The sequence below is a fragment of the Phalaenopsis equestris genome, unplaced genomic scaffold, assembly GCF_001263595.1.
Source record: "Phalaenopsis equestris unplaced genomic scaffold, ASM126359v1 Scaffold000511, whole genome shotgun sequence".
NCBI classification, from domain to species: Eukaryota; Viridiplantae; Streptophyta; class Magnoliopsida; order Asparagales; family Orchidaceae; genus Phalaenopsis; species Phalaenopsis equestris.
The window spans coordinates 3,420,566-3,442,266 of record NW_018164951.1 but is presented as its reverse complement, the minus strand read 5'-3'; the positions used below and the strand labels follow the sequence as shown (position 1 = coordinate 3,442,266).

The 21,701-nt window shown below is 34.5% G+C and overlaps 1 protein-coding gene across 2 annotated transcripts in view; it reads left to right on the top strand.

The window, feature by feature from the left end:
• Positions 1 to 1,268: 1,268 nt before the first annotated feature.
• Positions 1,269 to 21,701, top strand: part of LOC110028476 (pleiotropic drug resistance protein 2-like) — a 30,509-nt gene continuing 10,076 nt past the window's right edge. The window contains exons 1-17 of one of the 2 annotated variants that reach the window (XM_020730335.1): positions 1,269 to 1,929; positions 2,029 to 2,149; positions 2,574 to 2,662; positions 4,864 to 4,948; positions 5,216 to 5,506; positions 5,608 to 5,698; positions 12,792 to 13,680; positions 13,964 to 14,124; positions 14,288 to 14,391; positions 14,754 to 14,919; positions 15,028 to 15,159; positions 15,773 to 15,912; positions 18,912 to 19,241; positions 19,880 to 20,170; positions 20,276 to 20,359; positions 20,628 to 20,761; positions 20,995 to 21,222. In XM_020730335.1, coding sequence (XP_020585994.1) covers positions 1,577 to 1,929; positions 2,029 to 2,149; positions 2,574 to 2,662; positions 4,864 to 4,948; positions 5,216 to 5,506; positions 5,608 to 5,698; positions 12,792 to 13,680; positions 13,964 to 14,124; positions 14,288 to 14,391; positions 14,754 to 14,919; positions 15,028 to 15,159; positions 15,773 to 15,912; positions 18,912 to 19,241; positions 19,880 to 20,170; positions 20,276 to 20,359; positions 20,628 to 20,761; positions 20,995 to 21,222 — 3,689 coding nt within the window. In that variant the 5' untranslated portion in view covers positions 1,269 to 1,576. Of the gene's footprint in view, positions 1,930 to 2,028; positions 2,150 to 2,573; positions 2,674 to 4,863; positions 4,949 to 5,215; positions 5,507 to 5,607; positions 5,699 to 12,791; positions 13,681 to 13,963; positions 14,125 to 14,287; positions 14,392 to 14,753; positions 14,920 to 15,027; positions 15,160 to 15,772; positions 15,913 to 18,911; positions 19,242 to 19,879; positions 20,171 to 20,275; positions 20,360 to 20,627; positions 20,762 to 20,994; positions 21,223 to 21,701 lie in introns of those variants that run through there. The other variant, XM_020730336.1, reaches the window with a different exon arrangement.

Genomic DNA, 21,701 nt, shown 5'->3' with positions numbered 1-21,701 from the left:
TGTTACATCATTTTTTTGGGGCATCGTTGTATCACATGTGAGGTGCGTTGTTACACCATTATTGACGCATGTCGTTGCATTATATTAAATGTGCATTGTTTCACTATATTCGGGGTGCATCGTTACACCGTCCTCGTGATGTCTCATTGCATCATATTCGGGGTGTATTGTTATACCATTTTTGGGAGGTGTCATTGCAATATATGTTGGGTGTTATATATCGTCATTGGGGTGTATTGTTGCACTAAATTCAGGGTGTGTTGTTAGATAATCTTCGGGAGGCTTTGTCTCACCGCATATGGGATGCATTGTTACACCATCGTTGGGGGTGTGTCGTTGAACAATATTCAGGCTGCATTGTTGCACAATATATTAGACAACATATTAATCCTCTGCTGGTTGTTTCAGTGTCTCACAATGTATATTGGGATTCTATAACACATATTGTGACTTTAAAAAGGAACTTCACTACAAGGAGAGGGTGACAGTTGATGGTGGTCGACGGCGGCCAACAGGTGGTGGTTGGCAGTGGTTGTTCGCTGCAAGCGTCAGATCTTCAATGCATAAACAATGGTAAGCTTCGGCTTCATATCTAAACTCCGGTCTTTTTTTGTTTCAAGTCTAATTACACTCTTAATAGGGGGTATGAAATGATTCTATTTACAGTCTGAGAGATGTCTCTTTATAATTAAAGAATTCATACCACTCTATCAGACGGGCCAAAAAGATTCCCTCAATCGGATGACATTTGAAAAACATTTGAATGTCATAATGATATGAGAATTGAGTGTTTTTGGGCTCTTTAGATTCGCCTTACCGAGAAACTTGATTTGACTATAAGCTTGTCAGATTCATAATTAGCTTGAGTTTGATTTAACTAATATTGAACTAATTTTGGTATCATTGGGTCCGTCCTTTTGAGCTGGTCAAAGACTAAGTTTGTTGAAATTAAAGTTATAAATGAATTTTAATCAAAATTTAAATATTATTTAAAAAAATTATCTATGAGATTCATGCTAGATAATAAATTTGTGATTACATATTAATTCTATTTCCCATATTTATTATTGTTAGATATATTTATCTTAAATTATTTTAAATTTGGGATACATGTTAGGGGTGACGGAACTCTATCCGTGTCAATATGTGCGCGAGCGCGACACGGTATCATTTTCTTACCAATGTAGGTGTAAATAGTTGGTCCGTAGTTCGTATCTAGCTTCTGTAAATTTAACGAAACCTTTTGCCACTGTAACCCAGTTAAAAGCCTACTAAAAAAACTTCGCATGCGACGTTCCCCACAGAAATTCCCATTCATTCGATCTCCTCCAGCTTCCCGTCTCAAAGGTCGAACCGCATAAATTTAAAAATACAAAAAAGGAAATCCAAATGCACACGCAGTTAAAGCTGCTGGGGAGCGAGGGAAGGAGAAAGAGGTAGGCATGATGGCTTCCACGACTATAAAAACGTCCCCATTCCTCTTCTCCGCTGAGGAACCCTAACCACTACCTGAAACCATCGACGTGCAATGCTACTCGATCCCTGACCCGTGGAATCGCTCTGCCGCTTCTTCAAGATGGCTGCTATCCTCGGCATTGGTGCCGATGACTCTGGTGTGACCAGCAGCAGCCGCCGGAGCTGGATGTCCGGCAGCTTTCGCGATCCCACTGATGTTTTCCGCCGGAGCACGACGGAGGTGGACGATGAAGAAAATCTCAAGTGGGCGGCACTTGAGAAGCTTCCTACTTACGACCGAATGAGGAAAGGGATTCTGCAGCAGTTCGGGGACGACGGGAAGGTTATCAGCAGTGAGGTTGATATCAAGAAGCTCGGTATTCAGGAGAGAAAGATTCTGGTTGACCGGATTATGAAGATTGTGGAGGAGGATAATGAGCGGTTCTTGAAGCGCCTTAGAGATCGATTTAACCAGTTTGGGCTCCAAAATCCTCTGCTCTTGTTGTTTCTTACGGCTTTGCTTATGGTGATGTTTACTGGGACTGAATTGATTTCCTGTCTTGATTGATGCAGCGTTGGCCTTGAGCTTCCGAAGATTGAAGTGCGGTTTCAGAATTTATCGGTGGAGGCCGATGCTTATGTTGGTAGCAGAGCGCTTCCTACTCTGTTGAATGCTACCATTAATATTCTAGAGGTACTATTATTTTACAGAAATCCGCTCGTTTCTCTCAAATTTTCTGTTTGAGTTCTGGGTGTCAACCCAAACAAGATTAGATGACATTAAAAAAGAAGTTACAACTCAGATGACATGGTTCTTTGAAAGGCAAATTAGCAACATAGTGTATCGGAAATATTATCAGTTATTAAAATCTTTAGGACATATTTTGTTCTACGGCGTACTAAACTTGTTATTTTCTTTAGCAATTGTCCCGCTTATTTTTAGCATTTGTTTCCTCTTTATAAACCCAGAAACAATTTGATCATAACTTGTGTCTACAGTTTTTGTCGGAGTGGATTTTGTCAGATTTTTTAGCCTGTGAGCTTGTGATTTGTTTTTTGTTGTCTTGATAATTTTCACTGATTTAACCTAATTTTTTTTAATTTTGGGTGCCACGCAGGGAATTTTTGGTTTTATTCGATTTGCTCGGTCAAAGAAAAGTGTGAACAAGATTCTTGTTAATGTTAGTGGAATCCTAAAGCCATCAAGGTGAGAGACCGGTAAAGCCTGTCGAGCATCTCTCTTATGTTTGGTTGAAGGCCAGATAAGACGAGTTTTTTTAATCTTTTCAGCACTGCAGACTGATAAAAATATGAATGCTAGTCTACTTTGTTCTCAATATTGATTTTTCTAACAATTTTTAATCGTGCTTCTTGTGTTCATCCATTGATGCAATAGGTATTAGCTTGAGTTTATCTATGAATCCATCCATTAATTTTGGTATCTTAAGAGGGCATTCGTTGATTTCATTGGTTGATGTAAGTCGGATGCGATTATCAATTGGACTTCATGCTCTTGCAAAAAGAATTCTCATCATTATATAGGAAATCATTGTTATGATATAAAACAATATTTGAGTGATTCCGTCAATCATATATATTCTATTAAGGCATCTACAAATGTATTCCTTAAGTTAATTTAATAAGTTAATAATAAATAATTAATGAATATATTGCCAAATTAATCAGAATTGTATAGACATGATATGTAACTATTTAGTAATTAATTAATAAAAGTTAAATTTCATTTAAAATTTAATTGGTATAACAAAAATTTAATTAATTATTAAATAATATAACTAATGACTAATCAATTGCTTTTTAATAATTGTTAAGACTTGATTAATAAATAATTAGTTTATAAAAATTCTTATTAATGATTTATTAATTTAATGAATAATTAATTATTGAGTAGCATGATTATAGATAACAATTAAATTAAATTAGATTTAATAATTATATCATTAATATGTAACATTAAATTTATATTTCAATAAAAATACTTAAATCCTTAAATAAGTGTCAAGCAGTTTCTCAAGATTTATTTGTATTTAATATTCATTTTACCAAATAGTTTTAAGGATTTAAACTCCTACGAAATTACTAAATTCATATTTACAAAATTTACTAAATCCTACTTGCAGCCAAACAAACACTTTGGCTTGAAGACGTGGTTGGTCTTGTCTTGAGGTGAAGATAGGATTGGAATTGTAGAGACGAATTGATTATAGTGTTTCTATAGAGAGATGAGGTTGAACAGATTGACTAGTGCTGTTGAGATTGATACCACATCAATCAGACTCCTTGCACTTACATAGAGTTAGTGTGTGTGTGTTTGTGCGCGTGCACATGTAACAATTCAATCTCTCACTCATCAAAATATTGCTCGCTTTGGCACTTCGGTCTAATAGCATCATGATTTTGTCTCATTAATGTAACTTCCTAGAAGTTCACCCACTTGAGAGTGCACCCATGCGATCACATTTAACTGAAATTTTTGATGAAATTTTAATCATTATACCAAAGACGTCTTGATGTTTAAGAATTTAGTTTCATTCAACTCGAAGGGTTTCACAATCTCCTGCATTTAAGTCATCTACCATACAAATAAAATTCTAGAGGTGATCTATACAAATTCAAGAGGTGGGTATCATCCTGCAGCACTTTGTTTCATTCAGGGTTCAAGAGGTGACTTTGATGACATATTATTTTCTTCTGTATGACACTTAATTTCATCTTTATGTTGGTTTAACACTTTGACATCATTTGTGTTTACCAAGAAGGAAAAAGCTGTTACAAGTTGATTAAATCACAATTATAATATTTAAATTTTTAATTAACTACGATCATCCATCTTGAGAGTGCTCCCATGCGGCACATTTAACTTGATTTTTTTTTTCTATGAAATTCCAACTATTACACAAAAATAAACATTGATGCTTAACATTTCAAGTTCATTTAACACTAGGGGTTTTATATTTTCCCATTTTTAAGTATTATGTCCTCATCGGTATTCTTAATCTAGAATCATCTACCATGCATATGAGATTATAGCGGTCATCTCTATAGATTCAAGAGGTGACTCCTATAGGTAACACTTAATCCCATTTATGGTTCAAGAAGTGGCTCTCAGTAGTTTGTTTCAACTTAAGCTTTTAGTGCATTGTGCTTTCTTTGGGGGTCTAAGCACATCTTGATTACAATAATAAAGAAGCTTTCAGCTTCTTAATCAAGATTCTAAAATAATGATTTTCTTTTTGGCATGGTATAGTCAACGGAAACTATGTTACAATGAAATATTTCTTTTGGATTTAATCAACCTATGTAGGATTTTAGAGCATCTTTTATGATTTTAAATATTTATCAGAATTGTGCAAAATTATGCTTACATGCTTTTAAATGAACTTTCAGGATGTGTCTGCTTCTTGGACCGCCAAGCTCAGGGAAGACAACACTTCTTCTAGCTCTTGCTGGAAAGATTGAGAAAAAGCTTAGCGTAGGTCCCTTCTAGGCTTCCTCTGAAAGAATGCTATCTGTTAGTCGTTTAAGTTTGTCTTCTTGAGCTTGCTCACATGCAATTTGTTCTCCCCCTCCCTCGCCCCCTCTCTCTCTCTCTCTCTCTCTCTCTCTCTCTCCCTCTCTCTCTCTCTCTCTCTTCTTTAATTCATGTTTGAATGATATTTTTAGTATCCTGAAATTGAAAAAATCAGTCAACTTTAGTTGCAAATGTGGCTTAGATTACTAACTACTACATTGGAAGCAGGTCTCTGGTAAAATCACATATTGTGGTCATGAATTATCAGAATTTTTCCCACAGAGAACTAGTGCCTATATCAGTCAGCATGATACTCACATTGGTGAGGTGACAGTTAGGGAGACCTTCAATTTCTCAGGACGGTGCTTGGGTGTAGGAACTAGATATGAACTAATGGCAGAGTTATCAAGAAGAGAGAGAGATGCAGGCATTAAACCAGACCCTGAAATTGACGCCTTTATGAAGGCAGTTGCTGTGGAAGGACAAAATACTAGCTTAGGAACTGACTATATTCTGAAGGTATGTTCTGTAGTTTTTTGTTTCTTATCTATATGTGATCATGTTGTTATAAGTGGCAATGCACATTAGTAATGATGATTTTGTTAAACGCCACAAAATAGGTACTTGGGTTGGATATATGTGCGGATATTCTTGTTGGCGATGAGATGCGAAGAGGTATTTCAGGTGGAGAAAAGAAACGCGTGACCACGGGTAAGTTATTGCAGCACATATATTGAAAGTAATTTAAAAATGCAAGAAAATGGATTTAAATGATTTTAACATATAGGAAAATATTCAACATGATTCTTTATGTTATTCATCTTGTGTTTAATTGTTGTTCATCAATATTTCTATTTCATCAAGGATCTTCCAAGTGCCAATTAGGAACTAGCTTACAAGTGTATCTCACTTTTTCAACGCTTCATGAGAATTTGATGACAATTTAGGCAGCCAAAAACAGCTTTTCTCTCATGATTTTTAGTGTTTGTAAGGATTCCTAATAGTAGAACCTGGAGGTACAAAGAAACTACAAAGAAAAATTTTGTGATTTTAAAGGTAACAAGTAGAAATATTGTTCGAAGAATAATAGTTACGAGCAGCTAGAATTGCTGTAGAAAAAGCACTTTAATTAACACCAGAACCCTATATATTTGGTTACTTGGATATTGCATAAAATGGTTGGACAATATGATTTAATAGTCGTGTTTATGTAAATATTTGATCATTTTTAAATTTAATTCTCATTTAAAAATAATGACATAGATGATATGATTGTTAAGTAGTCATTAAAATAACTTTATGTGAAATGCATATGTGATTTGTGTCAGTAGGGACCCACCTTTGCCAAGACTTGTGCCCTCTTTTCTTTCTCTTCTTCTATCACCTCATTGATTTGTGGGATGGCTACTATGTCATTATCAATTTATTAGCTATTGTATTTATTTCATAATTAATTAGATTTTTTTATTTTATATTTTTTCTATTAGATGCTTTCTCGAATTTGTTTAAATTCTATAAATGTTGACATGAAAAATACTCAAACATTTCTCTCTAATTACTGTCACTTTATAAAAAAAATTGTCATATATTATATGTAAATTTGAAATAGTTGGCATCCATTATGTGATTGTTAACTTAAAAGACAGATGAATTGTTGTACTAAAAAAAAAATGAATTGCCATTTTATTTAAGTTAAAAAAAATTAAGATAAGAATAAAGTATAAAGCGCACAAATTAATTTCTCTGTGGGTCGGCTCTTGCCACACCCATGGCTAGGATTTTACTATGCAAATATATATCTCCTATATACTAACTGTGGTTGGAAAAACTTTCACAACCTAAATGCAAAATTAGATTACAATAATTTTGTTGTACGCTTTCAAAGCAAGAATACGAAAAAGAAAAAAAAGAGTTTGTTACTTGATCTTGTTAGGTATGACTCATATCTAGAGAGTTGGAGTTTCTTGGTGAAGAGGTGTCTCCTGGTGAAAAGGAGCGTCTCTTGGAATAAAGGGGGTTGGGAGGAGCGAGGGCGTGATTGTAATTTTATCTGAGGGTTTGTATATGTCTATATATATATATACATATATATATATATATATGTAACTCTATGGGATGTATAGTAACTTCTCTGAAATAGTGAAACTGCCGCTCGCTTCCAAGACGTAGGCAATTCTTTGCCGAACCTTGTTAAATCTTCGTGTTCTTCTTCTGATTTTGTGTCGATTCCTATTTTCTTCCGCTTCAATTTTTATAGCAATTGGTATCAGAGTCTCGTTCAAGTGAACAGGAGGTTCGGCGTTAAAGTGTTCGCGACAGGCAGAAGCAAATCTTTCTACGGGAAGAAAGATCAGACCAGATTGTGAGTTCGCGTGAGTGCTTCGCTGAAAATTCACAGAGGAAGGGGCGAACCGCTGGAGGGAGTTCTGTGCGTGCTGTTGGAGTTCGCATGCGTCCATCGACGTTCGCAAACTGAAGGAGTGCTTGCGTTCGCGACACAGAATCAAATCGCGGCAGACCAGGCGACGCAGAGTTCGGCGAGTCGGGTGAAGGAGTTGCGTCGGATTCGCTTTGCGTCGGTTTTGCGAACAGGTGGGAGTTCGCTGCTGTTGCAGGAAGGAAGAATTGCGCTCGTCGTGTTAGCAACAAGAGTTTGCAGTACCGCGAGGAGTTCGGCTGGTTAAACAATACTTTAGAAACAGAGGTTGTCCACCGCGAACATGAACCTTGTTTTTGCGGAAAATCTGAGGAATTCGACCAGTTAAATTTGTCGGTTCGTCTTAGGAGATTTTGCGACAGGTGGAGTTCGGCAGGGTGCAGGAGGCGAGCATACACGATTATTTCGTGAACAGGAGTTTTGTGGAGGTATTCCTCAAACAGGTGCTAAGGGATTCGTGGTTCGCGGAAACAACAATTGGCCAAGGTACTGGTACGAATAGGAAAGTGCTTTGTGGGAAAATTTGATTCACGAATCACAGAAGAATCGCGGGATAGTTGCTGCATTTGACGGGATAGTTGTTGCATTTGACAAGGAAAATTTCAGTTCAGGTTTCTTTGAATTTATTTGCGGAGTATTTTCTTTTGTTTTTGAAGCAAGGCAGGAAAATACGGTGCAGGATTAAATTTCAAATAGAGAGCAAAATTCGGGATAGTGAAGTTTGATGTGACCGGGAACTTTGAATTGTAGCAAACAAGGGTAAAAGATTTGTTAACACAATAGAGAATTTTGAAGGCTATGCGGGTTACGAAACCTGATAATATGGAAGATGAAGATTGTGAAGAGTTACAACTTCGAGCGGCAGGTACCATACGTTTATGTATGGCAGATGAGATTATGTATCATGTTATGAATATGAAATCTCTAGGAGAAGTATTGAAGAAATTGGAATCTCAGTTTATGTCCAAATCTCTGACGAATAAATTGTATCTGAAGCAAAGGCTGTATGGGCTGAAGATGCAGGCAAACACTGATTTGGTTCAGCACTTGAATGTCTTCAATCAAATAATCACGGATCTGACACGGCTTGATATGAATATTGAGGATGAAGACCGAGCAATGATTCTTTTGTGTTCATTGCCTACTTCTTATGAACATCTGGTAACTATTCTTACATATGAGAAAAAAATAATTAAAATTAATGAGATTACTGCAGTATTGTTGGCTCACAACCAACGGAAGCAAAATGCAGAGGAAAACTCTCATGGTAATTGTTTATATGCTAAGGCTAATCAGGATCGTGAAAGTAAGGAGGAGAAGGAGAATTCTGGAAGGCAAAGTTCTAGGTCAAAGCCTAAAGGCAAGAAGATTCGTTGCTTTAAGTGCAAGGAACATGGACTTATGAAGAGAGATTGTCCAATGCTCAAGAAGAAGACTCGTGATGTATCTTCCAGGGCTGTGAATATGGTGCAGAGTGACACTACAAATTACAGTGATAGTGATGCGCTTTCAGTTACAACAACTCAGTTAAAGGATGGATGGATTCTTGATTCAGAATGTTCTTTTCACATAACACCTAACAGGGAGTGGTTTACTTCATACAAGTTATCTGATTCTGGTTCAGTCTATTTGGGTGATAATAAACGTTACAATATTGCTGGTATTGGTAAAGTCAAAATTAAGATGTATGATGATACTGTTAGAACATTATGTGATGTCAGACATGTTCCAGAGTTGAAGAAGAATTTGATTTCTTTGGGCACTCTACACAGAAATGGTTTCATTCTTAAGGCAGATGAAGATAGAAAAACCATCAGAATTGTTAAGGGTGCACTGACTGTGATGAAATGGAAGATCACTGTAGGTAACATCTATAAATTGATAGGGAGTACAGTTGCAAGTGGAGAACGCTCTGTTGAATCATATGGTGAAAATGCAATAGGAACTTTGACCAAGCCAGGTTAGATGGTTTGGTTGCCGAACTCACTTTGGTATAAAAAACTCAATGAGATATTTCTCCTAAGGGGCAATATATTCGCAAGGTGGAGATTTTTTCCCCTAAAGTATTGGATATTTGCAATGTGGAGATTTTCTCCTAAAGGGGATTTTCTCTCACTAAGGTGGAGATTTGTTTGGTAGGCGCATATACCGGGTGATGCATATCTCCTAAGGTGTTGGATATTCGCCAAGGTGGAGAATTGTTAGGTATGACTCATATATAGGGAGTTAGAATTTCTTGGTGAAGAGGTGTATCTCTGGTGAAAAGGAGTGTCTCTTGGAATAAAGTGGGTTGGGGGAAGCGAGGGCGTGATTGTAATTTTATCTGAGGGTTTGTATATGTCTATATATATATGTGTAACCCTATGGAATGTATAGTAACTTCTCTGAAATAGTGAAAACGCTGCTCGCTCCCGAGGACGTAGGCAATTTTTTGCTGAACCTCGTTAAAACTCTGTGTTCTTCTTCTGATTTTGTGTCGATTCTTATTTTCTTCCGCTTCAATTTTCACAACAGATCTAACACAATGTAGGAAAATTATTGAAAAATCAAATCGATCTCACAAAGCAATGTCAATCATTGTACAACTTTAGCTTGCAAATGATCTTGCTCGTATCTCTCAACCTCAAAAGAAATTTCAATCAGCACTTGAAGCTTTACTTTTGATAAGAATGGGAGAATGAGTTATGAGGGATTTTCACAGAGTTTTTGTTAGTCTTGATGATTTGAAAATTGAGATATGTATATACTCTATTGATCTTAAATTATTTTAAAAATTCCAAAATTAATTTTATAATTAGTTGGATATTTATTTGCCATTTATATAAAATCATTCCTGCGGCTCTATAAGATTATCACTAATTTATGTAATGTTTAAAATAATTACAATGGTAACATTCCTAATCTCCATACAACACAAATAATAATAAATTAGCTTTGTATGGTTGAATGTCATTATGGTAGAAGTCATGAATCCTTAAAAGCTTGTAGGTATACTTCATTAAAATTATTGATATATTTTATATTATCTTAAATAGATTAAATTAAAAGAAAAAAGAAATTAGTAATCAAAACATCACTACAAACTAGTAAAATTTGTGGCTGTAGAATTTAGATAATTGAATCGAATTGAGATATAAAAATAAGCTTTATGTGATTTTGCATTAATTTAAGCTCAAAACTAAATTCGATTTTACAATAATAGATGAATGAAAATACTTTAATTATAATTGAACGAATATAATAAGAATTATAATGTCAATAAAATTTAGTTTAGAATTTTGTCAAAATTCCTTAACAAGCTCTAGGTTATATATATGATTTAAAAATAATATTTATTATATTTTTATAAATATAATTAGCTAAAAATAATTTATAATTTTAATTTGAGCTTTATAGATGTAATCGATGAAATTTTGAACTCTATGATTGTATGGAGTTTGTCTTGGCCATCTTGAGCTTCTTTGATTCAAATATCACATCATTATAAAAACACTTACTGAGAATTATTTCGCTTCTTATCATTAAATTTATGGAGTTAATATATGCTAGCTGATAAAAAAAAGCATGAAATTTAGATATTTTAACCAAATTCATTTGTTTAGAATGAGTTGAACTGAAGAAATTAAGGAATGATTAAAATTTTATTGAGAAATTTTAAAAAAATATTCTTTCCTAGAAGAGCAATACAAAAAAATGTAAGAGCTCACAAAAGATTTATCTAAAAATGTAAAATTTAGTTGTCTTCATAGTACAGACTTGAAGTTAATGTTTTAGGTTTTTATGAGACACTTGTTGAGAATTATCTAAAAATGTAAAATTGAGTTGCCTTCAAAGATCACACTTGAAGTTAATGTTTTAGGTTTATCTGAGACACATATTGAGATTCAACAAAGTATTTTGATAGTTTAGTTAATTAAAACTAATGCAATCTTAAAGGCAAAGATATGCCAAATTTGGAGCTTAAGGATCATGGTGTTTGTATTTGATAATTAAAAGAATGTTTAGGGATAAAATAATTATAGAAGAATTGTTTTTAAAAAGTTATTCAAGTTAGGAGGTAGAGCAATGAAATATGGGTGTAGAAAAATCATTTGGTATTGAAAATTTTATTTAATGTATTCTTTAAAGATGATCTATTGTGAGGAATTATAATTTAGCGGATGAAAAGTTAAAAATTATTAGCAGTTTTTGCTTAATGATAAAGTCATTTCTGCCATTGATAGTTTCAGATATATTGGATCCTTTATATAAGATAGTGAGAATTAGATGAGGATATAACTCTCATAGTTAAAGCTTATGTGTTGGCTTGTTGTAGCTTAGTAGTATTGTGAGATACAAGAATATAATAAATTTTTAATGGTATATAAAAATAAATAGATTGACCATGCAAACATTTTAGCTTTGATCAAACAAGAAATCATTAACAATTAATTTAAGAGAGAGAGAAAAATTAATATTGATCTATGATAAAATTATGAATAATAAAATTGGAAATAAAATATTTAAGAAATGTTGAGAATAATACTAATTGAAGATAAGATGTTTAACATAAATTTGGGCTGCTTGAACATGCACAATGTTTGGTAGAATCTCCATAAGTATATATTTATAAGTAATAAGAAATTATGGTATTGAAATGTTGTAGGTCGATGATAATGTAGTTAGAAGATGTAAAAACCATGTACAGATTGAACTTATGATCTTTTACGCCACTAAACATGTATGGAAGATTATTCCTATGACTGACCCCAAATAATTGTGATTAGATTAAGATGATGATTAAATAGTTTAGGCATACTCTAAAGACATCGTAATACATGTAAATTTGAGTTTATTATATTATAACTTGAAAAAATATTCAGGATTATTGGTTGCTTCTACCGGGTAAAATCCATTTCCCTTTCATAGTTACTTACCAAACTCAATTATATCATCCAAACTTCAGACCGCGTTCTGAGAAATGAGTTCGCATTCACCTATGTAAATTTCAGGAATCTCAGTTATATCATTAACTTTTTATTTTCATTACTTAGTGTTTTCATAAAAGAAATAAAAAATCATGTTAATTAAAGTTTATCATGTTCTATAATGTCATGAAAACTTAATTGAAGGTTACTGGTCAAATTTTAATTTATACATTTTAAAGATATTTCCTTATTGTTTCTTAACAATTATTTATAAAATAATTAAAGTTAAAAATAACTTTAAAGTACATCTGAATAGATATATTGGAACAACTATTACTAATACGTATATTTTTATCAATAATTAAATACGTGAGAATAATGTGGTCGATCCCTAAAATTCCTTTGTGTGCTACTTTGTCTATCCTAAATAATTTACGCTATATGATTTTTCTTTCGGCAGGGGAGATGTTGGCCGGGCCTGCAAGGGCACTATTTATGGATGAAATATCAACTGGACTTGATAGCTCCACCACGTTTCAGATTGTCAAGTTCATTAGACAGATGGTGCATGTCATGGATGGAACAGTGCTTATCTCTCTTCTTCAGCCAGCACCTGAGACATTTGAACTTTTTGATGATGTTATTCTGTTGTCTGAGGGTCAGATTGTCTATCAAGGACCCCGTGAGAACATCCTAGAGTTCTTTGAGTTCATGGGCTTTAAATGCCCAGAAAGAAAAGGAATTGCAGACTTCCTTCAAGAGGTCACATCAAGAAGGGATCAGGAGCAATACTGGTTTAGGGAAGACCAACGTTACCGTTATGTTCCTGTCTCTGAATTTTCCAATTCTTTTAAGACTTTTTATATTGGGGAAGAGCTTGAAATTCCTTTTGATAAATCCAGAGTCCATCCCGCTGCATTGGCTACAAAGAAGTATGGCATGTCCAGTTGGGAGCTCTTCAAGGCATGTTTTGACAAGGAGCTGTTACTGATGAAGCGCAATTCATTTGTCTACATATTTAAGATCTCCCAGTTAACAATTATGGCTGTGATAACCATGACTCTGTTCTTGAGAACCAATATGCACCATGAAACAATTTCTGATGGTGGAACTTACTATGGTGCTCTATTCTTCAGTTTAGTAAATATGATGTTCAATGGTATGGCAGAGCTAGCTTTGACAATTTTCAGACTTCCTGTGTTCTATAAACAAAGAGATTTCTTGTTTTATCCTCCTTGGGCATTTGTGCTATCATATGTCATTGTGAAGATTCCCCTTTCTCTAGTTGAATCTTCAATTTGGATACTCATTACATACTATGGGATTGGTTTTGCACCTGCGGCTAGTAGGTAAACACGTTGTTTATTTTTTGGTGCCAGACTTCTTTTTGGCGGTTTCGTAGTTGTTTTTGTTGCATTCTTGATGCAAAGGATTACCCTATTGATTCTGTTCTTCAGCTCTTGGAATGTAGAACAATATATCAATATGATATCAAACTTATAGGCGCTTGTATCAATGTATATTATTGCATGTATAAGTAGTGTTATTGATATTGCTTATGTATGTTAAAGAAACTGAACCTGTACAAATATTGATTGTGTTTCTTATGTAGGCATTTCCTAACATTAACAGGTTTTTCCGGCAGTTCTTGGCATACTTCTCTGTCCACCAGATGTCGCTTGGCCTCTTTCGGTTCATTGCTGCATCTGGAAGAACAATGGTCATAGCTAACACATTCGGAGTATTTGCCTTGCTTGTAGTCTTTGTTCTAGGAGGATTTGTTATCTCCAAAGGTAACGAGATAATTTCATGAACATCTATTTTTTATTTTTAAATTAATTGTTTGTTCCCTAGGAAGAAACCAAGAACTTGATAAGTTTACTTCTAATAGACTTTGTACAGTTTGTGAATAGGGTATTGCAATCATCATTTCATCTTTGGTCGTTGTCTGGACAGATGATATTCAACCATGGTGGATATGGGCTTATTGGCTCTCTCCAATGATGTACGGACAAAATGCCATTGCCATAAATGAATTTCTCGATCCTAGATGGGGCAAGGTAAATTTTTGGTGCCCTCCAGGAGATTGTTACTATTTTTTTACTTTTTATTTTTGGTAAGATTTACATACACACCTTCAATTTTTATTTATTAACATATCTAACTCCTAAACCTCAAATTTTACATACATGCCACCTTTCCTATGCATGAGAAGGAGCACTTCAATTCTTAAGACTAAAAATGGGGGTATTTTTTTATGAGACATGAAAGATCTGGATGGTATAAATCTAAAAATTGAAGTTTAGGTGTCTGACATGTAAATTCATAAGAAATGGGTGGTATGTATCTAAATGCCTTTTCGTTTTTCTTTTTTAAACTCTGCTTTCTATGTTGATATTTTTGGATTCTGTCTTTATTTCAGCCAAATAATGCCATCATCATAAATGAATCAACAATTGGAAAGGCGATTCTCAAGTCAAGAGCCATGTTTGTAAATGGCTATTGGTACTGGATTTCTATTGGAGTCCTTTTTGGATATACTCTTCTGTTTAATATTTGCTTCCTGTTGGCATTGATTTATCTGAATCGTAAGTATATTATCTTTCTATTAGTCACTTTATTGCCACAGGTGTATAACTCCGTTTTTTTTCTTTATTTTGTTTTGTTTTTGTTTTTTGTTTTTTTTGCATTTGTAGCCATTAAGAATTCTAAAGCTATCATTTTAAGTGAGAATGAAGAATGTGCGGAAAAGAACCACGTAGCACCGACGGCAGATTTAACCGGAGTGGCAGAAAGAATCGAATCATCCGCTAGATCTAATATTGCAGGTGCGCACGGCGCTCAGATTTGACTCGACTTCTAAACCGCTGAATAGTTTATATGCCGCATTTAAGAGACATTTTCATTCATGCCACACAATTCATATGTATTTACATATCTAACACCTAAACTTTCATATTTACAAACATAATTCTTTAATATCACATAAAAAATACTAATACTAAGTTTTAAAAGTGAAATACAACTTTTAATGCATGGGTTCACTGCACCACAGTATTATAAATATAAACATCAATCTTTAGGTATTAGATATGTAAATACAAAGGAATTGTGTGGTTTGTATGTAAATTTTCCTTTACTTCAATTGCACTGATGATTTTTGCATTAGAATAAAAATTAATTAAAAAAAAAAACATAAGAAGCGAAAGATTGCACTTTATTTGAATCCAGGCCCTTTGAGTAAGATAGATTATATTTTGGCCAATTAATCAACTCCAGAATTGCTATTTCACAAGAAGATTGCTATTTTCCCGAATCAATTGCTGTAATTGATTGTGCTGATAAGGAAGAGATTTCATAGGGTGTGGTGGTAGTTTCTTTTGAAACATCAAAAAGAACAACTTAGTAGCCACGACTCATTATCTTTTTCTAATTGGTTAGATGTGGAAATGGAAACAACTCTGAAGAATTCTAGCGGAATCAGAAGCGTGAAAAATCAAGTTACACGAGGAATGGTTTTGCCTTTCCAGCCTCTTTCTCTAGCATTTGACCATGTTAACTATTACGTGGAAATGCCTTCTGTAAGTCAATTCTTTATTCGACATTAATCTATGACCTCTCAGCAACTTCTTTCAGTTACATTTACTATATTGAATGAGCACTTTCCTGGTCAAATGAGATTTCTTTATTGCGGCGTTTTTCTTTTAGTACGTGCAAGTAAACTCGTTCTTCTGAGGTTCTGGACATTTCTTCAGTTTTGTGCATGGTTACGATAGAAATTTCTATGACTAATTTGCATGTTTCCAATTAAAATGGTTTAGGATTGCAAGCTATGGGTATTGAATGTTACATAGATGTACTTCTCCCCAAAGCTTGCAAACCAAAGACCTGAAAGGGTACAAGAGAACTGCATGTCGACAGACATTACATAGTTCATAACACCCTAATTTGTAGACCCTTGCACTAGTTAATATATGCGTGTAGCCGTTTATCGCTTCGTGGAATAGGAATCTTGATAAACATAACGTGCTTAGTGTGGAATAAGAAAAGATTTGTAGGAACATTAAGCTACAAAACCAAATAATTACAAAATTGCATAATAAGATATGTCCATACGATGAAAATGGGACATGATTAAGAAGCTATTATCATCACCTGGCCCCCGAGCTTGAGATTACCGATTGGAAACATAATGAAATCCTATTTTAATTTGTAATTTCTATCACTTATTTTAAATATAAAATTTACACTTAAAAATATTAATTTAAAATATGATTAGTTATCAAAAGATTGTGAAGATTCATACAACATTAAAAAAAATGCTAATCAAATAAAAACTATAGTAACATACCAAAAAAAAAAAAAAAAGAAAAAAAATTTTAAAAAAAAAAAAAAAAAAAAAGTAAAAAAAATGTTAATCAAACAAAATAAATGATAGTTTATTATCCGATTGACCATTCAAGAAAATTTATAATACTTCACCTTGTTTAAAATAAAAATCATAACCTTAAACCTTGTTGATGCTTGATTGCGCTCCATTCCTCCTCGACGCCTAATCTCTGTCAAATCCTTTGCTCAGCCTTCTCCTTCGCATGAAACGCCTGCCAACCCTATCCTTTTTGTCTCAGATTTGATAGATTTCTTGCTGATGAGTGATGCCGTCTCCCTCTCATGCTCGTGATTCTGAGTGTGCATGTTTCATTCGCGTGGCACAGTCGAGCCCCCATCTTAAAATTGCTAGCGTTCGAGATCGTCGCATGCTAGCATGAGTTTGCTCACTTCTCTCGCCTCACTCATTTGTCCAGTCGGTGCTCACCCTTGGCTTGATTTCCTACTCCGCTCCTCTCGTTTACGAGTCGCTCGAGCGTCGCCCTTTGCAGAAGCGGATCGTCTCACGATTTCTGCTACTTCGCCCATGCTCGGCTTCCCACGCTGTCCTACTCACTGATTCGAGCACAAGAGATGTCTCGCTCTCTGAATGTGTGTCGTCTCCGCCTCCTTTCTTCGTCTCTATTTTACTGGAGTTAAACTGACCCTGTTCTACCACTTTTTTGGCCGCTTTGATTTCCCCTTCTCTGCTCTATCCTTCGACTCCACACTTTTCATATTCGCCATTTCCGATCCCGGTGAACCGGAATTTAATGGAATATTACAGCTACAGTTTTGAATACACCTAGATAACAATTGTAGCCCGATTGGTGCAGCGTAATCATGGCGATATCATAACCAAAAACAAAAAATTGTTAGAGCCAGAAAATAGATGACTATCGAATCCAAAGAATCCAGTAAGCGCAACAACCGCAACGAGTTACAGCCACAAATAAGGGAAAAAAAAGAGAGGAAGATTTACATACATACCACTCCATTATTATGTATTTACATATATTACATCTATACTTCAATTTTTATATATATGTCACCATACCTATTCAAGATAAGGGCTCTTTTGTTTTTTGAAAGTTACAATAATGATATATTTTTAGGTATTTTTGGGTGCTATAAATTTAAAAATAAAAGTTACATAAGTAAATACATAAGAATTGGGTGTTGTTTTTGTAAATGCTCAACAAAAAAAAAGAAAAAGAAAGAAAGTTACTGTCCCATTTAATCAGTAAATTGCAAAATAATATAAGCTTCATCATTTTAGATAAAGAAAAAGCCCCAAGTGTGTAAATGAGCCAAGTTGAGCTCGAGCCGAGCCGCCCTTGGCTGAGCTCAAGCTTGAATAATAAATCAAGTTTAAGCTCGAGCTTGAGCTTGAGCTTTATTTTACGAGTTCAAACCGGCTCACAAGCTGACTCGAATAATAATAAAAAAAATAATATTAATTCAAATTAGTGTTATATTAAAATGATAAATATGATAAGCAAATATGGGATATAATAAAAAATCATTTAATATAAAATATAAAATATCATTTTTTATAATATATTTAATAACTTAAAGTTAAAATTTTGAATATTATTTCATTTAAATATATTTTATATTGATTAATTTTCACGAGGGCAAGTTAGCTCATTGAGTTCAGTCCACAAGCCACTTATTGAACCGAGCCCGAGTCGGCTTGGCTCAATTACACCCCTAGCTGCAAGTATAGAAGCTAAAATATCAAAAAAAGCTTGGATCTTAACAGACCCCTTTTTAAAATATTTAATCACGGTGATATAATTCCCAAAAGCGGAGAACCTCTGGAGCCAAAAAATCCATGCCCAATTAAACTAAGGAATTCAGCAATAGTCCCAAGAAATTAATATGAGAAAATCTAATGAACTTAGATCATAAATACATCATCTCTTCTCATGTGGCAACATCAGCATGTTTTACCAAAACTTGGAAAAGAAAACAAAAAAGCTAAACTCGTACTTAAGAAAAACATTATGACAACTAAATTAGAAGTTTTTTTTTTCAAATTGTTTATTTAAACGCATAAAACTTACGTTTTCAATGAATGTTAACATTGAAGTTTGGTTGTAGTCTCCACCAATTGAATTTGTGGTATCATGTAAATTGTCAATCTATATTTACGGTAATAATGTTAACCTTGACCATATTCTCTCTCTCTCTCTCTCTCTCGCTGTAGGAAATGAAAAAACAAGTTGGAGAAAAACGGCTTCAACTGCTCTGCGATGTGAGTGGTGCATTTAGACCCGGCATCCTAACCGCTCTAGTTGGTGTGAGTGGAGCAGGAAAGACTACACTGATGGATGTATTAGCTGGAAGAAAAACTGGAGGGCATATTGAAGGAACCATAAATATTTTGGGATACCCCAAAAAGCAAGAAACATTTGCTCGAGTCAGTGGTTACTGTGAACAGAATGACATTCACTCACCACATGTTACTGTATATGAATCCTTGACATACTCGGCCTGGCTTCGTCTTTCCCCAGAAATAGACCTTGAAACTAGAAAGGTAACTCTGCTTCATGTCCTTTACTCTTCTGTGTAGTTTTCTTCTTTAGATACTGATGGCACGATCTAACAAATAAGCAATGGAAATAACGTTCTTTGAGGCATCTTCACGAGTAAAGTGTCAAAAGAGTCCTTGGCTATTTATATTGGGTCATTTTAGTCCCAATGTATTTTGAAGTGCTAAATTTGTTATCAGACTGTTTAATGGGGGCCAAAATAATCCTTATTCGAGACAATTTCAACCCATAGAGTCAGTGAACCCATTTGACACTTCCAAATTCGGGGACTAAAATAATGACCCCCCATGGGATCATTTTGACGCCTTTTTTTTGTTTTTCAATTATCAATAATGAATCCCCAGCTCATGTATTTAATGATTGAGAATTGCTATTTCATCTTAAAGTTCTGCCTTTATTATGTTGCAAGCTGTATGATACAACTTTGCAGTACCTCTATGCAGTAGATGTAGAATCATAATTTATCTCCATTTGTGATGCTTTTTTCATCGCTTATTATCGCTTGTTTTTATATCATACAACATAATTAACTGAAAATTATAATTGCAAATTTGATTATCTTTATTTGTAATAATATAGAATTTCAAATGGCCATAGCTAACATGCGGAAAACTTTATGTAGATGTTTGTAGAAGAGATTACGAACTTGGTTGAGCTTAATCTGTTGAGGAATGCTTTAGTGGGCCTTCCAGGAGTGGATGGTCTATCGACCGAACAGAGAAAGAGGCTTACAATTGCAGTTGAATTGGTTGCGAACCCATCCATCATCTTCATGGATGAGCCAACATCTGGTCTTGATGCCCGGGCTGCAGCAATTGTTATGCGAACCGTGAGGAATACTGTCAATACTGGACGGACAGTGGTGTGCACGATCCATCAGCCAAGCATAGATATTTTTGAAACTTTTGATGAGGTTTGATTTTTGGACTTAATGAGACAATCCTATGACTGTAATAACATTGGATAGCATTCTGAGGGACAATAATGTTTTTTATTTTATTTTATTTTATTTTTTCAGTTACTTTTAATGAAAAGGGGTGGACAATTAATATATGCTGGAGAACTTGGGCATCAATCTTCCAAGCTTATAGAGTATTTTGAAGTATGTTTTTATTTCAAGAATACTTGCTGCATTTTTTCATTTGTTATCGAAAGTTTTTTTACTTTAACTATCTACTAATTTAAGCATAAATTTAATGGGTCTGTTCTTGCAACAATACTTCTCTTCTAAGATGGCCAGAGAATATTTGTTTTTCAACACCTTCGTCTGAAAGATATTATTAATAGTAACAGCATTCTGAATGATTAATGTTAACAGACAACATATACATTTTATACCCTGATACCTTCAACTTACCCATAAAATTCAGTCAATTCCAGGGGTCCCCAAAATTACTGAAGGCTATAATCCTGCCACATGGATGCTGGAGATAAGTTCCCCTTTGGCTGAAGCTCAGCTTAACGTGGATTTTGCTGAACTTTATACCCATTCCCCTCTTTACCAGTAAGATGCTACTTATTCTCAAACAGGTCATAGTATCATTTTTTTTCCTTCAGTGCGTGGGCACAAGACACACACACACACTCTCTCTCTCCTCTCTTCTACCTCAATTACAAAAAATGTTAATGAGGCTACCACACACCACACACACACACAGACCACAGACACACACACACACACAAAAGGAAATCAATCCATGTCCTTCTCACTGAATTCATGTTTCTCCTGCATAACAGGAATAATCAAGAGCTCATCAAGGAGTTAAGCATTCCAAAATCAGGTTCTATGGACCTTACTTTTTCTACGAAGTATGCCCAGAATTTTGTAACTCAATGCACCGCTTGCTTCTGGAAACAGCATTGGTCTTACTGGAGAAATCCACAGTATAATGCCATCCGGTTCTTCTCAACAGTTGTCACCGGTCTTCTCTTTGGTACCATGTTTTGGGGAAAGGGGAAAAAGACGTAAGTTCTGATATTCTTGGGGTTATTTTTGGTGCATTTACATACATACCACGTAAGTCTTATCTATATACATATCTAACACCTAAACTTTGGGTCTGTTTGGCGCAGCTGTGGATTATTTATAATCTGCTGATAAGCAGATTATTCTGATAATCTGATAATCTGCAGATTATCAGAATAATCTGGCTTGCTGTTTGGGGCAGCTTATTCAGACCAACTTATTGGTGGTTAAATGACATTCATGCCCCTGTTTGAATCAAAACTGTTTGGGGCAGCTTATTCAGAATAGCTTATTGTTGGAAAAGAAACATATAGTGCAGAAACATACGATAATCACAGATCAGTTCTAAAAGATACCATACAGTTCTCACAACTTAATGAGTACCAGAAGAACTAAAAAAAGGACAAATACAAGTACAACAACAAGGAGAAATATTAAAATATTCAACTTAAGACTCTGGCTACGCCTGTCCTCATCT